The sequence below is a fragment of the Mizuhopecten yessoensis genome, unplaced genomic scaffold, assembly GCF_002113885.1.
Source record: "Mizuhopecten yessoensis strain PY_sf001 unplaced genomic scaffold, ASM211388v2 scaffold8221, whole genome shotgun sequence".
Taxonomy (NCBI): domain Eukaryota; kingdom Metazoa; phylum Mollusca; class Bivalvia; order Pectinida; family Pectinidae; genus Mizuhopecten; species Mizuhopecten yessoensis.
In genome coordinates, this window is record NW_018407439.1 from 452482 (window position 1) to 466250 (window position 13769).

Below are 13769 nucleotides of genomic sequence, written 5' to 3' on the forward strand. Positions count from 1 at the left end.
AGATGTTACAATAGTCTCGGGTATGATATGATTTACATCCAGATGTAACAATATTTTCGGGTATGATATGATTTACATCCAGATATTACAATAGCCTCGGGTATGATATGGTTTGCATCGAGATATTACAAAAGTCTCGGGTATGATATGATTTACATCCAGATGTTACAATATTATTTTCGGGTATGATATAATTTACATCCAGATATTACAATAGTCTCGGGGATGATATGATTTACATCCAGATGTTACAATAGTATCGGGTATGATATGATTTACATCCAGATGTTACAATATCATTTTCGGGTATGATATAATTTACATCCAGATATTACAATAGTCTCGGGGATGATATGATTTACATCCAGATATTACAATAGTCTCGGGGATGATATGATTTACATCCAGATATTACAATAGTCTCGGGTATGATATGATTTACATCCAGATGTTACAATATTTTTTTCAGGTATGATATATTTTACATCCAGATATTACAATACTCTCGGGTATGATATACCAGATCCAGTTATTTTGATAACATCAAAAAAGTCAATCTAATAAAATAAATAAATTAAAATAAATAAATAAATAGATGCGATGCACCTGCAGACGTGCTAGCAATGTAGTTTAGCTGAATACAAGAAATCCATTGTTGTCCTCAAAGATGAATTAGTTTTTTTTGTGTAATATGTCCTTTTTTAATTGAATCCAATTTTGAATTGGCAGAATTGCTTTCATGCTTTTATACTTGATATGAAGCCAGACTTTTATGAAACGTCATAACAACATTGACATTGAAACGAGAAACAGACGTTTTTTATAAGTATTTCGATACGGTTGTAAAAATGCTTTGAGATCTGAAATAGTCATCGGTGCGATTTACCAGTGTATCGAGTTTCTCATTTGTAACTATTTCCAGTCTACAGATAGCTTTAGCAGCTATTTTGAACGTATTTAAGCGTTTCTGGTAAGAGCATATGTTTTTCCGTGGTTTTACATCCATATTTAGGTCAAATGAGGACGTGTGCCTTGGGAAACGCCGCCAACAAAGGGACAAAAAGAGAATAAGATAGAGGGAGTATGCAAGAGAGAAATAAAGATCAGGTAACTGCTTGTCCAAAGGTCTTTCTGGTTTCTAACTTTAGTCAATTATATAAGTCGCAATAAAAATACCTCAGTCAAACTATTGGTTGCTTACAAACTGCCAACGGTCCGTCAAAGGGGCATCAAGTTCGATTATGACGTCACAATCAAAATTGTCTTTTGATTGTAACGTCATTATTAAGGAAATGACCAATTATGACAGCTTTTTGGTCATATTAAGTAAGGTGTGTGTGAGGTGGGTTGGGCTCTCGATATTTCTTTCTTTCATTTTTTTCTTTTTTCTTTTTTTTCCATCGATTATTTTGTCTAGAACGTCGCTGTTCTTGTAGATACATATACAGGCCAATGTTAAGCCCTGATTGGTGACATCTCCCGTTAATGAAGTATTTTTCTCGTGTCTCCAAACATGTCGTGTCTGATATATAGTTCAAACCTCGAATTAGATTTCTTCACTCTTTCTTTTTCTTGCCTCTCTAATATCATTTACTAAACATGTTTGTTATTGTTATGAAATGTGTTCGAGAGGCGTTTCTAAGTTGAGATAATTTTTAACTGACCTTTTTTGTTGTAGAGGTCCGTCTTTAAATAAAAGTCAATAAAGATTCACCCAAATGCATGGGATTTGAACGGAATATAAACTTTGAGATTATTTAAATTAGTAATTATTGTAAAAAACGTACAGCAGGTCATATGAAATTTATGCGATCAATGTCTGAAATTGTAGTAAGCTTTTATGCACATGTATTTTGTATTATTGTTATTATTTATTTCAGATGTTCCAAATATACAAAAAACGTAGTTTAATATTTATGTGCTGGTTTGTTTATATTGGCATTTTCTGGGCCATTTTCACATGGTGTGCTTTATAGTCTTTATCGGAAAAGTATATAAAAAATATTTCGGAAACATATGTAAAATGTTTCTTTAGAGTATGTCTGTCTTCGAATTCACCTTCTGTGACCCAGAATCCATAAGCGCCCCGCCCACTTTCTCGTCAACGAGTCTGTGCCACTGCACTGAGTAGTCGATGACCCGAAAAGTAGTTTATAAACACAGCACGCCGCTTTCTTTCATATGTAAATAGTACCCAGACCGGTCGGGTTCATTATTGACAGGTAAGATACATTATAATAATCTATGCGTATTTTCTACATGTTAGTCTTTGGTAATAAATCATTGCAACATTATAATACAAATATCATGACTATGTTGTCTTAATGCCTAAATGTCTTAAAATATTATCAAGAATGAATAAGCGCTCGCTCGGACTTGGTTTCAAATACCTTATACACCCTCGGTTGGGCTGGCCCATTCTTCTTCCTGTCAACTCAGCTGTCTGAATGGAATCATGGCGGAGACGATGGAAGGTGCGCCAGGGAACATCGCGACGATGGAGAATTCGGACGACAAAAAGTCCTCCGTTGCAAGTAGCGATTTGTCGGAACAAGAAGAATCATCAGAAGAAGAATTATACGAAGTGGAGAGAATTATGGGGATGTCTAAAGCCAGCGTAAGTGGTATTTCCATTGTGAGGGTGCACACAGAGACATACCGGCTAACGATATACGACCCTATTTCTGAAGTGCCCCCTAGCAAAGTCCACATATTTGAATTAAGTTGTATGGAAGAAGAGCGGAATTATGTTGGATTTCATTTAATTATGCATATGGGTTTGGTCTAAATAGCTAATATATACCAAATGAGAAATATATACGAAATTTCCCAAGTGATGGAATGTGACCGATTCGGCAGGAAATGGTCGAGTGTTCGTTAGGCTTACAACAATGGAGAGGGGCTAGATTAGGGTCACTTAGGTCACTCTGTGACACGTGCACAAATACCTGCCTTGTTGTATTTCTTCTTAGTTCATATATCAGACTTTTCAAGTCAAATAATAAAGCCAAATTCTACATAGATTTATGTAAAACGTAATTGTGTTCGGTATGTAGAGCGGTATTTATCGTCTGCCAAAGCACGTAAACACAACCTAGATTCTCGAGAAATAGGGACAGGCGGTGACACACTTATGAAGTTAGATCCACAAACTATGGTACGCGGAAAGTTAATGGGGCCTTTGGAATTTTATGTGGGCCTATTCTATTGTAACTTCCCAATTGCAACTCGATCTATATGAGCTGGTCGTTATTATTTATCATATTCGGGTTTGCTCTCCTCCCTCAATGCACTGTTAGTCCCCCTGCCATTAGTGATAAGGCATTATCCAAACAACAACACACAGTACAATTAAACGCGAGTTATGACTGTTTAACATATTGTTACAAATGACTCTATATTTTTGATAAACAAGTTGACCTAGATTTTACAGTGCGCATATTTGATGTAAATCCTTATATGGGATAATGGCAGCAGGCTGGTGTTATTCAGTTTGAACTCTGCTGTGGTATTCCTATTTCTGTTGAGATTTTACTTATCAGTAACCATGTAGTCTTTGCCATATGACACACATATGCATGGGCAAACAGCATAAGGAGACCTCACAGGACTATATTTAATATATATACAGTATATATGTATATTTAGACTGGCGATAAGATGGATTCTGCAATATGACTAGTCTTTAAAAAAAAATCAAAGCCAGCCAAAGGAATATGGTTTAACATCAGTGCTATTGTAATGAAGTTTAATTAGTATTCTTTGTCATGTATTTCCTATGATATAATCAATATTGACCAAGGAGTGAAATGTCTCACAAATTTGACACATTTTGTATGGTCTGTGCTGTTACTTATTTGCTGTTTATAAAATGTGTCAATTTATGAATATATTTTTAACTCTTTTAGTAATTTTGTTGATTCTTTTAATTATATACTCAAGAAATAGAAACGAATACGTTGAGGTATTACTTCATACATGGCTGTATTTCAGAATTCAGTATTACACAAATTTCAGATATAGACTTCCTGTTACTTTTGTCTTGTATCAAAATTATTCAGTGTGTATGTGAAGGTCGTTTACTACCTGCAGAGATCTGCGTGAATCATGCAATGCTTGTTTGTGCATCAACTATGCATATAGCCTTGTCTATCATGACAAGTTTACAGGTCATGTTACATGAATGCACACTGAAAATTATTATCAGTGTTTTTTGTGCTTTTAAAACTCTTATACAGGCATATATTTTGTAAAAATCTGTTTTTATACTATATTGTATGCATTGAATGATCAATTTCCATGATGTAAAAGGCTGATGGCTACATTTTCGGTGACACAAGCTCCTGTACTTAAAGAAATATGTATTTTCACCAGCCGTCTGATATACCTGAAAATATGTATCAAACCGACATACTTGATGTTGTATACAGTCACTGATAAAGAGTTATACTGTATGTACTCATGATATCTTATTGTACTTCATACATGGCTGTCATTGATATCTAAACAATGACTAAATATTTTGATCAAGTAATATTTGGTAAATGCTTGTCTAACAAACAATGTTTCCTCTGTATGTTTATAATTAATATTCAACTTTTCAAAAGTCTAGAGGTGACACTGTGAAGATATGTTAACATTTAATAATAATTACCTGCAACTTTACTACTATTTTCTTTTATAGAGGTGATGGTAAATTGGTATCCTCCCATATTTATCCTCCCTAACCTGGTCTTTCGAGTTGAATGACAGTGTGAATTAATAATACATTTTGTAAGGGTTCTGATCCGATTCATACTACCTATAGCTATTCACAATTTATTAGATAGTCTGGCATTCTGGAATACTCATAGAATTGATTCTGAGCTCAGACACATGATTGTATTTGACTAGCAGAGTTACAGTAAGTTACATGTAAGAGATGCAAAGAAGACCACAATTCCAGGATAGTAAATCAACAATTAAATTTGTCTGTGGGAGTTATTTGATGATAGAAAATGGCCATGGCTTTGGTACCGTGTAGTGGGGTGTGACTGTGAAACCTGTACATGACAAGTTCCTGTGTAGGTATAGCCCTAGATCCTTGACACATTGACCCTAATTATACAATTGTTATGCATTAATTCACTATCATCAACTAAACTTTTTATAAGGGTGCCTAGCTAGCAGGTAAATGACCACCAGACATGTGATGTAGACTAGTAGCAGTGGATTAAAAGTTTCATGCTGTGAATCTCTGAAAAATTGACAATGTCTGCCATGTTAATTTTTCACTGTTTAAACTGGTGGGGCTCGAGCCTAATTAAGGTAATAAAAAAAATCAAATATTCCACAGATCATGTCAGAATTAAAATAAATGATGGTAATGAGTACCTGATTTTTTTATAGATCTTGCCACATGAAAACAGAAACATGTACCTTTGTTGTATATATTTCTATTTCACCTATACATTTAGTGATAAAGGAATATTTAGAGTATATTGTTATTATATTTATTCACTTTGTGCCTTGTATATAGCATATTTTTAAAATGCTCTCCAACTGCTACCGTCATACCAATGTAAACACTGAAGATTTATTTCTAAAATCCATAATTCAGCTAACTCTTTTACTCCGAGACTATAATTGATTGTGCCGTACAGGCAAACAAGGGAAGGAACTTTGTTGAGAATAGATCTCCTGGGTGACTAGTGTAAATCATTATCATGGTAACCAGTTTGGCAGCAGTGACTGAAATGCCAGCAGCATCAACATTTCCTCATCCGGGAAAAGAAGAGAACAGAGACCGGGATCTATACCAGTTGGCTGGTGGTGATTACCAATATGCAGTACGGGAGGGGGAACCAGATCCTGTCACGTGGAGTCTCTATATTGATTACAGCCATATGCATCACATGACCAACCCAAGACAACCTGTACCCAATCCATATTGGAGACGATTGCAGAAAAAGTTCCAGAGAAAAATCATTGAAGTGGATGAAACAAAAATCTGTCCTCTACATATTTACAAGTTAAAACATGTAAATGTCATTGATGATAATGTTGACATTTTTTTTCCACACTGTTATTAAAACATTTATCAATATCTTAAACTTCTAGTTTGACAAGTTAGCGTAGGTGAACCTTTTTGAAAGTATTTTCTTTACTTTCCTTCCTAAATACTTGGATTTAACAGAAGATTGCCTGTACTGTGAAGTACCTGGCATCATGACTCAAACATATAAGTTATTATTGTGTTTCTTGACAATGTTGGTAAGACATGTGAGGAAAGTGTGTTTACAATGCTGGCCTAGCCTGTGGTATAAAGGGACATACTTCCTGTGCTGTGAAGCATACACACAATAATCAGAATGTGGTTGTGTGTAATGTATAATATTAAGGATCTATATACTTCTCAAGATGTGAGTGGGCAGTGACATGATATGACTAAGTGCCACATTCTCCTTCCTGTCAACATCAGGTCCTATCAATGGATCAAGTGCTAGCCATTTTGATTTCAGCTTTGGTTACACTGTATAAATAACAAGTTGCTTACATAGTTGTCAATACATACTTGTAGTACCTTTATCTTTTAACAAGTGAAAAATGGCTCCAATTTCCCCTCCCTAGTCTAGAATGCATAATGTGCTCAGTGCTGACTGAACTTTCATATATATATACATTTTCAACACAAGTCGGTTAATTACTATCTTTTACATTGAACCAAAAATCAAGATCAGATTTTTTTTCTATTTGTTCCAAGGTTAAATGTACAGTTGATGCAGATACACCAGATTATTCCGTTTATTATGCCTGTCCATGCCAGTGGATCATACATCCATTCCTACCTTGATTCTAGTGTATAAGATTAATGAACCCGTTAACTGGCAGAACCATCTTTGATCCAGCTGCAGGATTGGTCGAGGTTTGCATGCCATTGAGCAAAATGTTGTTCAGGTATACTTACTCTTTATGTACGGTAGTACATGTACCAGCATATATTCTGATTTGTAGCGACCTTCTGGCCCTATACATGCATCCTATCTCATTATTCTGAACTGCAACAAACTTTGTACCATGCCTTCTGCTTATAAAGCCCATTTCTTTTTCATGTTTTACTGCATTCTCAGTATGGTTATTAGATAACCATGTACTAAACTGTGAAACTATACGGGTCATCATTAATTGTATGGTATTCTGTTCATAACTTCCCGAGATCTTTTGACCTCTAAATCCTGTTGTCTTTCTCATAAATTCAAAATAACATTTCACCCGCCCGCCCCTTTAAGTTCATGTAATATAAGTATTTTAAAGCTGATCTATTTAGTGTTTACCCAGAGATTGTATATATATAGTTATATGTTCAGATATTTTTGGTTAAAAATGAATTACAACCAGGTGTTGACTTTGAAATATTAAAAATCATAAAGGGCTACTCGTAGGTAAAAGAAAACAAGTGTTTACTTTGTAACTTTGATATTCGCCCAGGCTAGGCCTGAAAAATAATATATTTCCATCTGATTAGCTGAAACGTTTGGACAAACTTGATGATAAAATATATATAATAATGACTTAACGATGTTAAAGACAAGGGTAAGTTGAAAGACATCAGTATGTTTATATAGTGATTTGTAGTCTTTGCCAAAAACTTAAACACATCGTTTCAACAGTTTTCCTTAAGCAAAAAAACTCACAATATTTTTATTTTAAACAAATTTTCACATTTTATCTTCATTTTCATTATTCCTTTAGTGTTATTTGAAATATCCAGTTTTTATAATGATCATTGATTACAAACATAATGATGTAGCATTATCAGACCTCCTGTGATTTCCATTTTAGACAAAATTACATTTAATTGGATTCTTCGCTGCAAGCAAGAATAAAAATGCATACGCTGAGTGTAATTAACGGAGTGTCTGATCCAACTTTCTTTCTGATGCTATGACTTTATTGGTGAAAAAAAGAAGTGACACTTCACTATGTCACCATGGTTACATTATGAAGATTTTGTATTAAATAGAAATGCAGACATGGTCTCCAAAGGGAGGCTCGAGTGTCACGTAGTGTTATAATCCAGCCCAGCTGTGTTTCCAACTGGAGTAGTAGAAAGAAATTAACATATTTCACCATCAACATCCAAATTTAGAATCATTATATTTTTTTTACCTTGACATTTTGTTAGTGGGATTCGTGCAGAGCTACAAGTTGGATTTGTTCTGTATTTTCTTTGATTAATATACTGGTGCCTTACAGGTAGATGTACATGTACTTGTATTTTTACTTTGTGCCTAGAGACCTCCCCCTTCCTAACAAAGTAGAAAGTCATTGTTAACTAAACTACTTTTGCACAAATCAGTTATGTAACACATTACAAATTCTTGTGTACACACAATGGTTCAATATTGATTGTGTACACCCGATACAATGCGTGACCCTATCTGGGCTCCAATCACATCCACATTACCGAGACAAATGTGCCAGACCATGGCTCTGGTGCTCCACTGCTATAATATATATACCCCATAGGAAACACAAAACACTTGGTACTTCAGTGTTATATAAAAGCTCAGGAGTCCAGTTGTTCTAATATTTATCAGCTTAATGATACTTTAAGCAACATTTTCTTCTTGAACTGTTCAATATTGATTAGAATTTCATCACAGAATTTTAAATCACTCCAGTGTTTGCAAAATGATCACAAACTTTCATAGATGTATTATATAAAAAAAAATGTAATATTTTAGTTTTATATTTTTAGCTTTGACTGACTAAGCTTTTCAATCTCTTAATAACTGTGTACTCGAATGAAACACTGGTCAGCTTAAAACACATGTCAAAATAATTTTGTTTTTCATCTAGAATATATTCTTTTAAATATTAGAATTCTAAATAGAGATACAAACTGTTATTTGGTACTAAGTGGTATATATTTTTTTAAATATTATTTTCAAGAAATATCTGAAAAATAATACTTAAAAGAATTGTGTAAATAAGCTAAGCTGTTGGGGCTCTAGAAAAAATGGTGCCCAAGTTGTTAATCTCCAAATTCTATTATATCTTTCTGTCTCTTTGATTGAGATTGTGCAGATTATAGAAAGCACCATTTGTGTTTTCTCATATTCCACATCATCTGTCTTTCTCAGAATTTCATGTTAAACGTTGGCAAGTTTTAACGCTGGAAAATTTCCACCTTGTGTGTATATGTAGCTTTCCCACAGGGAAGAGACTCAAATCCTGCTTCATGTTGGATAAGCCACCAAAATGTAAATTTGAGAAGTCAGAAAATAGGAAACATTGTGATAATAAAACATCAATAAAAATCTTAGGTAGTTGCAGGTGGAAAAAAGGGGTTTATATCAGATTTTGGAAAACACAAATGGCAGACATCCGAAACACATGTGAACATTTATAATATATAAGTAGAGCTTGAGACTACCATTACACAGGTATATATTTGGTGTACTTGTAACTTATCCAAATTTTCTGCTTGCAATAAAAAGAATAACCTTATTTCCACTTTCATACTTATTATATAGAGTTATATATAAATTGTATAAACGTGTAATACTTGTACTGTGTATGAAGATAGCTACAACATGTGTAAACAATTGGTACACATACAATAGCTGTAGGTTATGGTATGACCTTTGTCCCACACTAAATTCTATATCATATGAATGATGGGACTTTGTTGCTCTCTTGTAAAATGTATTGATTAAATCAATCTGCAAGTACTACAGAAAATGTGTCATTAATAGGGTATAGGGTGATGTGATCTTTACTCTTTTGTTTGTAATATTTAGATCAAGCTATAAGTTTTTTAGGCGACATCAGTATGTCAACATAACCTTTGCTCTCTTGTACCGAATATTACACATACATATATATTAAATCTAGCTTTGAGTATGTTAATTTGAACTTGATCTATATCTATATACATATGTATAGTGGATACATATGTATATAGATATAGATCAAGCTATACTACTACAGGTAATGTCTAGTATGTAAATGTGACCTCTGAACCCTTGCATGAAAAATGTATGTTGAGGAGGAGTGTGTACGGGAGGAGGATGGTGTATAAATCAATACATTGAGTCTGGTCACCATCCAGCAGCAGCAACATTTACTGCACACACACTCTCCCACTGATGCCATCACCACACTTCCATGCTGCTACCAGAGCTACTGCACACAATTTGTCTATTCAGCTGCTGAAACATTTCTCAAAAATCTATACAAACTCCTCACAGTTTTCACATTGCTAGATAATCATACTCCCTGCTTGTATAATCCTCCTCTCTGGCACATCCTAAAATGTAATTTTGAATTTTTTCCATCACCTGCCTCTGCTTAGTGTTAAAATTTCATTCATTTACTGTAGGTGCCGCCATGTTGGAAATTTAGAAAGTTAATCATTCTTTAAGGTAAAAATGGTTTTGAAGATTTTTACATGCTGCCATAAGACTTTGTAATGGCTGGGGTTTTAATTTATTGGGTCTGTTGTCTGAGTCTAAGCACTTCTCTCCGTTTATTGCTTCTTGATCAATATTACATTAAATTCACTGAATTTTGATTTCAAATTTGGGAATAGATAAAGAAGCAATGAGAAAAATGTAGATGGAATCCTGAAAGATTATCCTTTACCGATGGGTTTTAAGCCACTACATAATCAAGAAGAAAAAGGTTGCTATATAATATGTGTTTTGTATGATCACTGTGTTTTCCATTACATCACGTAATACCACTACATAGTTACATTATTGACACATGTATGATGTTGCATGTAGTAATGATGCTTATGCACAGTTTGATTGGTCAGATCTTTCTGGCATTGCACCCCTGAAAATGCAAGACATACTCCGATACATGTATTTTGAATGGCTAGAATTCTCAGGGTTAGAATGTGATGTAATAATTAAACTGTTACATGAAGGTATCATCAACTAGCTAGCTGGGATATTTGCATAAAATCTAACACTCTTATAATTTGCCATGTAAATTATTTACTCAACTTTTGTGATGATTACCACATTAAAATGAACAAAATAAGTGTTATTACACCTGTAAACTACAAAGTCTGATTCTACTTCTACTTAATTCAATGTAACAAACCATTATTTAGGTATGAATTTACTTGTGCAAATCCAGTGGGGAATAAATTGGATAGGAGAAGCAGCTCTCGAGTCATTTCATTTGACCCTGAAACCATCCACCATGGTTGGACAGATCAATTGACTTGCACTGTAAAATATCCCAGTAGACTTACTATATGTTTAAAGAGAATCTCTCAAATTAACTTGTCAGTTTCCGTAATAAAATATCTAAATCTGCACAAGGTATCTGTAATCCAGACGTGTGGGTGTAGTGAATGTAAAAGGAATTGAATTCATACATATATACATGTGTACCTGGTAGTATGTATACTGTTTTATGATGTACACACTGAAAGATAATTATTGAGTGATAAAATTGTGTTAAATTTTTATTTTCCTGCAAAATTGATCTGTCAGAAATATTTCTTCAGTTTAAAACAAGTCTTCATTGTGTGAACTTGCTCATTCTTTAAGTACACAAGTCATGCAGATGTGTACAGGAAGTTGGACACACTTTATATTTTCTGTCATCTTTCAAGCAGAACCCTCACATTAGTATTACTTGCTGCGTACAGTAACAGAATTAGAATGTACACATCACAAAATGAGTTAGAATCTCTAATTGATTTCAGATGTCTCCATATCTGGCGGTCGCCATGGAATTGTTTTCTGAAAAATCTCTTAAAAAAAATAATTGTGAAAGATGTATTGCTCCTATGGTCGCATGTACAGGGCATAAACTGTTTGATTTTTTATCAGGTATGTTTGAAGATTTAAATAATCACAAATACATGATGATAATCCGTCGTTGATTCCATGAAAATAACCAGGTGTATTTTGACATCACCAGTATAAAATCATATTATATACAGATAACCCTGTAGAAATTCTAGAGTGTCTTTGAAATATTTTTAACTAAGAAATTGTTCAACTGAATGATGGATATGTTTGTAGGCCTTTGTTATCATTGGCATGGTATATCAACCATGTTAACTACAATATGGAAAGACATAAATTATACAGACACTGTTGCCATGGTAATTATCACATTGGTTACATATTATAACTTCGAATTGAATACTAATATTCCCTCGTTAGAATGAACATGAAGATAAATGGGCAAGTGGCTTTCCTTTGTACATATTTGCCAGCGTATTTTAGGAATAAGATTTGTGATACATTTTACAATGGTCCTTGTAAATCATGTGGCCATAAACCCTTTACATGGTTAATAAGTTGATGTATTGAGCAGCACAAATGGAGAATTTTCAGGTAGTGCCTTTTCTGTTCTGTTAATGCTGGTGCCCACGCATACCTTCCTAGTGGTATATCATATGATACACTGCAGACGCCTACCACCTTCCTGTTTTGCATATGAAAGTCTAGGGGGTTGAAGCATAAAATATCACAATTATATGTAAGCTTCTGTTTTGGTTTGAAGCAGAGATGTGGCCTATACTGCTACTGTGACATCGGTTGTAACATGTAACATTACGCTTCAGCACATCTTCAAATTAGAGTAAATCTTTTTCTCCAAAAGTTCACATCGTTAGTTTTTTCATTTTACATTAAATCGGTCAGATAATTTTATAGAAGCTAACAGAAATTCATTTTCCCACCATGTATTTTGCAATCTGAAATAGTCTAATGAATAATAATTATTCAAGATTATTTTAAAATATAAAGTAATAATGATCTCCAGAGGAATTTGTTTTATGTATGAAAGTATCTAGTATTCGATATTGAGTTCTACAGATTGACAGGCCACTGGTACACACAGATGTGTCACTTACATGTACTTTGTTCATAATTATATGCTCAATAGAACGGTGGTTTCTTTACAGAGGTACATGGTAATAATAAATTTCATGCAATATGACTTGACTGCTGGGTGGTCCACCGGTCGGAAGTGTTTGTTTGTGAGAGGCTGAGGATGGAAAAGGTGGAGATCTCTTTTTGAGACTAAATAAGTAAGGCCATCTTCCTCCAGAGCTTGAGCGTGTAAGAACAATCACATATGATCCCTTTATGAGTATGTGTAATGGTGGAAATTTGTGGTTATAATACATGTCAAGTTAAAGATGGTGTTTGTTTTTGTTGGTATTGTGTAGCCATCAATCTGCATGTACTTAAGGCCTTACAGAGCCCACACCCATGTATTCCTAGCTTTGTCAGGCTCCCCAGCTCACAGACAAATTGTTTATGGATTTGTGTGTGTGTGGTTCACAAGCCTGCTGCTTGATATGTGTGTCATTATGTCAGCCAGTCTCCCCACCTATTTATAGTAACTGAAGTGTACATGTACACACATATACCAACCAGTACATGTACCTACCTAGAGTTCACCTCAAACTGATCCAGGGCAAAAAATATACAAGATAGCCATTGAATCTTAATGTCTTGGTGCAGTTACAGGCAGGTTAATGTCATGACACAGTTACAGGCAGGTTAATGTCACGACACAGTTACAGGCAGGTTAATGTCATGACACAGTTACAGGCAGGTAAATGTCATGACACAGTTACAGGCAGGGCAATGTCATGACACAGTTACAGGCAGTTTAATGTCATGACACAGTTACAGGCAGGTTCATGCATGCAGCATTTCTTATAAACATATTTTGGATGAAAAATTGCAAGAGTAATTTGATGCACACATTTGTATATTATATACACTGATATTTACAAATCA

General features: G+C 34.3%; 2 protein-coding genes across 2 annotated transcripts in view; one reads left to right on the plus strand and one right to left on the minus strand.

Moving 5' to 3' along the window:
• LOC110455447 overlaps positions 1-13769 on the minus strand; it is a 65744-nt gene that overhangs the window by 50802 nt on the left and 1173 nt on the right. The window lies entirely within an intron of this gene.
• Positions 2438-13769, plus strand: part of LOC110455446 (M-phase phosphoprotein 8-like) — a 38321-nt gene continuing 26989 nt past the window's right edge. Inside the window, exon 1 of the mRNA XM_021505587.1 lies at positions 2438-2617. Within this exon, the coding sequence (XP_021361262.1) occupies positions 2456-2617 (162 nt within the window). The 5' untranslated portion in view covers positions 2438-2455. The remainder of the gene's footprint in view (positions 2618-13769) is intronic.